The sequence below is a fragment of the Phyllostomus hastatus genome, unplaced genomic scaffold (assembly GCF_019186645.2).
Source record: "Phyllostomus hastatus isolate PE091 unplaced genomic scaffold, TTU_PhHast_1.1 phas_scaffold_255, whole genome shotgun sequence".
NCBI classification, from domain to species: domain Eukaryota; kingdom Metazoa; phylum Chordata; class Mammalia; order Chiroptera; family Phyllostomidae; genus Phyllostomus; species Phyllostomus hastatus.
The window spans coordinates 1,129,493-1,135,478 of record NW_025334019.1 but is presented as its reverse complement, the minus strand read 5'-3'; the positions used below and the strand labels follow the sequence as shown (position 1 = coordinate 1,135,478).

General features: G+C 52.0%; 1 protein-coding gene and 1 pseudogene across 1 annotated transcript; both read left to right on the top strand.

The window, feature by feature from the left end:
* The first annotated feature begins 3,270 nt into the window (after nt 1-3,270).
* On the top strand, nt 3,271-3,422 carry LOC123804964 (annotated as a pseudogene).
* Nucleotides 3,423-4,844: 1,422 nt separating this feature from the next.
* On the top strand, nt 4,845-5,676 carry LOC123804939 (EKC/KEOPS complex subunit LAGE3-like). Its single transcript, XM_045817376.1, has 3 exons — nt 4,845-5,083; nt 5,143-5,271; nt 5,538-5,676. Exons 1-3 carry the CDS (start codon nt 4,845-4,847, stop codon nt 5,674-5,676), a joined length of 507 nt encoding a protein of 168 aa, XP_045673332.1.
* Nucleotides 5,677-5,986: the final 310 nt, after the last annotated feature.

Below are 5,986 nucleotides of genomic sequence, written 5' to 3'. Positions count from 1 at the left end.
AGGGGCTCGCATTTCCAGAGTGTGTGAGTGTGATGAGAGGCAGGGTGCGTGCAGTGGTGCGCTGGGCCACTTTGGCCCTGCTGGTGACAGCAGCTCAGCAGCATCTCCGAGCAGCTCGGCATTCAGAGACGTCATGGCGGTAGCTTGAAATCGGCTGTGGTGGGAGTGTGTGTGTGCATACACCAGGGCCATCAGCAAGTGCTACAGTCAGGGTTCACCCTGCCTCTGGAGAGGTCACTGTTAAAGGTGCAGCATCCTCCCCAGTGGCCCGTGCAAATCTCGTGGCTGCAGTGTGGCTCTGGAACCCAAACACTTCCTGATACTTGGACCATAGCAAGGGGTATGTGTTCCTGGAACGGGCAGTGGATCAGCAGCTTCCTGAATCTGTCCCTTCCTTGTGACCTGAGCACCGGCTCCCCAAGCAGGTCATTACTGTGGTGTTCTGGGTCACTCCCAGAGCCTCAGCCTACATTCCATTCTCCCAGCCCTTCGTTTGTTTTGTAAGCTCCTGTTTTTCTGTGTTAAACTCCCTGGGTAAAACTCACCAGAGAGGTTTGAGATATCTGGGAATGAATCATGACTGATACTTGAGGACACCCCAAATAATTCTAAGATGCCTGCATCTACCCCTGCAGCTCTAGCCAGGGCACCAGCAGGAAACAAGTGGGAACCTTTGAAGTATTTAACTGAGGAGTGCTTAATGAAAAGACCATCTAGAGGGGTGTGAGCAGGCAGGGCCAAGGGGCCAAGAAGCAGTGGTGAGTGGGAGTTGCCTCGTGTGGGCTCCGGAGAGCTGAGAGTTAAATCATCAGAACTTTGGGAGCTGGATGTGCACTGGAGCCAATAAGAGAGGCTTCTTTTACTTTATTCTCTGAACCACTCTATTGAGTTATGTTTAACAGGTAAAAAGCTGTGCACATTTCATGTATGCACGTCTATGAGGCTGGGGAGAAGCCCACACCTGGGCAACCCTCACCACCATCAAGGCCATAGACATACCTTCAACCAAAGTTTCCTCCCACCCTTTTATTATGTTTTTGTGTATGTGTGGGAAGAATACTTATCATCACACTTAACGTAGCCAATTTTAAGAACCCAATTCAGTATTGTTGACCGGAGGCACGGTGCTATACAGTGATCTGCAGAAGTCATTTATTTGCATAATAATTCAAATTTCAATGATATGAACTTACGATGAAATGAATTAGACTTTCAAAAGGTAAAACCCTTCATTTTCTAGTACTGTGCTACATGTTACTGTCACCCATGCTCTCGCTGTTAATTTTGCCTATTGCAACTGTATGGTGGAAAACTCTACAAAGGCGAGCCAGTCTCTCTGCAACACTGTTCCGCGATGTCCGCTGGTGGCTTGAAATTGGCCAGGGTTAGAATATTGACACCACAGAAACTGGCAAATGCTACAAATCAGGCCTCGGCTTATTGTTTCGTCGATGGCCTAGCTTAAGCAAGTGATGGAGGAAATGTTACTAATAAGATGAGCTGTACCGAAAAGACGAGCTGTGTCATCCATCTGTGGCTGCTCCAGTGTGAGTAGCATAAACATTTGGGGGAAATGCTTCTGCCACAATCTAAGACTATTATTTGACTCAGAAAAGAAGTTGCGTATGTCGCTGATGGGTGTGTGTCTGTGTTGTTTCCTTTCTGCCTCACTCATTGATTAACGTGAATGAAGATCTCAAGCAACGTTTGAGTTCAGGGTTTGGCAAACGCCAACTAAAACAATCTGTGAGAATCCATGAAGTCTATAAAATTTACAAGGAAGAGATCGTTCTATTTGATTATTATTTGTAAACTGTGTACTACACATTCTTTGTGAGTGAGAATTATAACAGAGTTAGAATTAGAGTAAACCTATTTGCACATGTATATGCATGCTTTTCAATCCCACCACCCTCCCCACACCACAGGGAACAAGCTGTCGACCATTTGCCAGCATGCCACAGCTACCAAGGGATGGTCAGGCTCCAAGGGAAGCCACCTTCTCTATAGCAATCCTGGGCCTAAATGTAGGGGGCCCAGGATTGCTACTGCATCCTGGTGAGAGCTGAGGAATGCAGCCCCTCCCAGAGCTGCAGGGAGCCTCAGAGGATGAGTGTTAGGGGAGGGGGCTACAAATGCCCTTGGTTCTCACTCCCCCCACCCTCTGGTCTCTTGCCAGCGGCCTCCATTGGCTGAGCCCAACTGGCAGCCTGAAGAAGGGCGCTTCCTGAGTGGTGCCATCCATGTGGGGCAGCCTCTGAGGCACAGAGCAGAGCTGGGTAAGGGCAGTAACCAGAACAGCAGGTAGAAGGGCGGTTCAGAAGTAGCAGAGAGGAGCCTAGACGTGGCCTGTGTCACCTCCTGGGCTGAGGTGTGACAGGTGGGGCCTGGCACAGGAGCATGAGCAGTCAACACCACCAGTGAGGCCAGCTGGGGAAGCACTGTCCTCCAGGCAGGGAGCCCAAGGACGGGAAGGGGGCACTCTGAGGCGAAGTTGAGAAAGTGGAATGACACTCACCAGAGGCTTTGACCTCCGTAGCTGCTTTGATTCCTGCAGCTTAATGAGGGCATTTGTGAAGCCAGAAAAGAAACCAGTGTTTGGGCTGCCTGTCACTACCAAATCCAATAAGCAATGACATTACTTGAATTTTTATGGGCACTTGATTCAGATGGCTAGCAATCTGAGAAGATGGTGGGTTCATACCCTAACAGACCATCTTCCCTTCTTATTCCAGGCTAGACTTTTTATAATGGGGAATAAACAAGGTGCAGTGAGGGCCTTGAGGTTCAGGGAGGGTTTGGTGAAAGAAGCTGCAACATTCCTGTCCTGGGCAGTTAGCTGTTCCCAGGGGCAGGTCGTCATCTGTCTCTCCCTAGAAGACAAAGGCCCGGATGCCTCCAGTTGTTCCCAGGCGGTAATCTCTAGCCAGTGCCCCAGGAGGTGGGCTGGACCAGCCTTATCTGTAGTTTCTGAAACAATAGCTTTAACATATGCATTACTTGCTAGGCTTATAACTTTTTACCTGAAGCTAAAATTTTCCAACTCTTGAGTCCCCTATCATTTAGAGTTGAGTTGCTTTAAAGAATTTTTGATCACAAAATCTTAGTTTACTGCCTCTGTCCTGTGCCTCAGCTGGGAATACCTGTGAGACCTTGGGTCCTCCTCTGTCATACCCATCAGAACAGCTAGCATGGATTGTCAGTCGGTACAGACATTGTTTCTATGTTTGGTCACCTCAATCCTTGGCTCCCTGTTAAAAATATCCACGTTCCCTCTGGCAATGGGCGAGGACACACCTGGCTGGTGCTGTTGCTCTTGTATCAGTCAGGGGCAAAGCAGTTGTACAGTCCTTAGATCATCCTGGCTTGTTGCTTGTTGCCTGTGTTGGTGGCCAGAGCTGGTTCATGCCTGGGGCACATAACAAAAGTATTCACGTAAACACAGACGGAGTCAGTGAGGTGCACCCTGCTACTATGCACTGAACGTACAAGTCCTCTCTTCCGCATAATTGGAATACATTGAAGCCCTGACCCCGGGCAAATAGTGTTTGAAAATGGGGCTTAGATGAGGCCATGAAGGCAGGGCCTGCACGATGGGATGACGCCCAGCCATGAAGACACTGCCCACTACTGACCTCCCAATTTCGGGGAGAACCCTTTTCTTGGAAGTCATATGCTTCCCCTGATGTTTTTGCACCGTCTTTGGTTTTATGTGGGGGAGGTTGGGAGGCGGTAGCCCTTACTGCCTGCCTGCAGCAGCATGGTTTGGGAGCTGCTGTCAAGGCCGTGGGGGTGGAAAGTTCTAGTTAATCTCTTGGGAGTGTCTCCGTGGGCACTTGGGCACTTTCAGAGCCCATGCTCAGGGGAAGTGAGTTAGTTTCTCAGTTGGCCGGAGGGAACTGGCTGCTTGGCGGACAGGAGCTCATTGGTACGTTTTTCAGAAACACTAATAATTCTCAGAATCCCAGAAGTTTGAGGCTGGCAGAGACATTTTAATAAGACCATTTTCCCCCAGCATGCCACCCGCCACTCACTGTTTACTAATAGACACACACAGGGCCCACTGGGACACGGACCATTTCTTTCCCTCGGGCACGCCTCTCTAAGTCCTAGCCATGGTGGCCCTCCAAGGCTACACTGCCCACGTCTTGACCCTGTTTCCCCAGCCACATCCACCCCTATTTTTCTTCTCCCCTTCATCTGAACCTCCTCTGCCACTCAACACCCCAGGTTCTCTCAGAACAATCTCTCTCTTCCAGGATGGGCGTGGCCTGTGGGGCCTCAGGCAAGGGGGGCGGGGCTTCATGAGCGCACCTCGTGCCTCCCTCAAAACAGGGTCTCCCCAGGGACCCCAGCTGGACAGACTGTGTGGTAAGTGTGGCTTGGTCGGAACCAATCCCCTGCCAGGAGCCTCCCGCGAGTTCTGTGTGCGAAGGCGCCACCTCTGGTGAGGAGGGTGGGCAGGGTTTTGTGGGAGGGTCTGGTGGCTCACCCTTGAGAGGAACGTGTGTGTTTTGGTCTGTGGTGGGCACAGGAAGGCCATGCAGGCCCCCGGCCGCGATGATGACGAAGGCTCGGACAGCATGGTGACAGGTGCAGAATCTCCCAGTGGCCCAGGGGACTCCATGGGCCCTGGAGACGCGGACAGCACCGGAGCCGAAAGCGCTGCAGCCGGGGAAGATCCCCAGGTCGACAGAGCATCACTGGACTCAGGGCCGGCTGGAGAAGCCTCTGACTCTGACGGAGACCTGGGAAGTGAGGTACTGGAGTTGTATCCTTTTTGAGGAGCTCCGTCCCTCGCGCCATGGAGGTAAAGGGAGAGGGGGTGGGCAGGAGGTGAGGGGATGCAGAAGGATGGGCGGGAGAGGCTTCGGGTCCTCGTGGCAGCGGGGTGGACTTCTGGTGGGACGGAAGGGGATTATGGGGACCCAGGGTCGCTGGGAGAAGCAGCTGCGGTGGCCTGGAGACATGGCGGGGTGGCCCGAGGAGGACTGTGGTGCAGAGTTCCTTTAAGGGTCATCCCGGAGCGTCTTGGGTGTCCTGAGGGTGAGGGACAACCTGGCAGAAGACTGGCTTCTGACAGGTAAGGGGGCCTGAATCAGAAAGCCCGTGTAGATGGTGCCTTTACCTTAACTCCACCAGCACCCTCACGGTGCCCTTCCTGTCTAACGTGGATGCCGAGGTGGCCCTCAGGTTCCTGTTGCCAGGTGCTGACCTCTACCGTGGGATGGTTCTTTGGGAGCTCTCGGTGACTGGCAGTGAGCTCTTTATGTAAGTACTTGAAGGGCCTGAGTCAGAGTAGCAGCAGGAGACGGGGCCAATCTCTGCTTGAGGGTCGCTCCATTGGAGAGGTGGAGACATCAAAGGGTCGGTCTAACTATGGAGGGCGGGGGAGGGGGGCACCGGGTGTGCCCCAGACTGAGGACCTCCCCAGTGAGGGAATAGGTCTTAATTGACACGGGGAGGGGGAGGGGTTGGAGTGAGGAGGGCCAGGAGTTAGCACCTCTGAAGTGATTTTCTTTTCCCCTCACTCTTAGCCGATTAACTTCCGAAGATGCTGAGCTCCTGCAAATTTCCACTTTCTACTTGCTCACCCAGCTCCTCATAGTGGCACGGATCATGCAGCACATTGTGTTCCCGGATGTTGCTAACTTTCAGTACAAAAGAGCAGATTGAAGCCACAAGAGTGTCTGACCTTAGGCGGTGCATCCATCCCTAAGGCCGTGATTTCTGCAGTAGTTGCGACTTTACTGGGGGGAACCGGGCTAATTGTTTGCCTGTACTGGCTCTTGGGTGCTCTCACTCTCTTGTTTGGATTGGTGCCTGAAATATTCCCTCCTGCAGATAATAAAGCTGAGCTAAAGTTTTGTGTCTGAGTTTCTTTTCAGCATCCAGATTTTCTTGATTTTGTCCCTGGGTTGGAGGGAGAGGTTCTGGGGTTCAAATATTCAAGTAGTACAGGCAACTGAATACAAATTAGGAAATG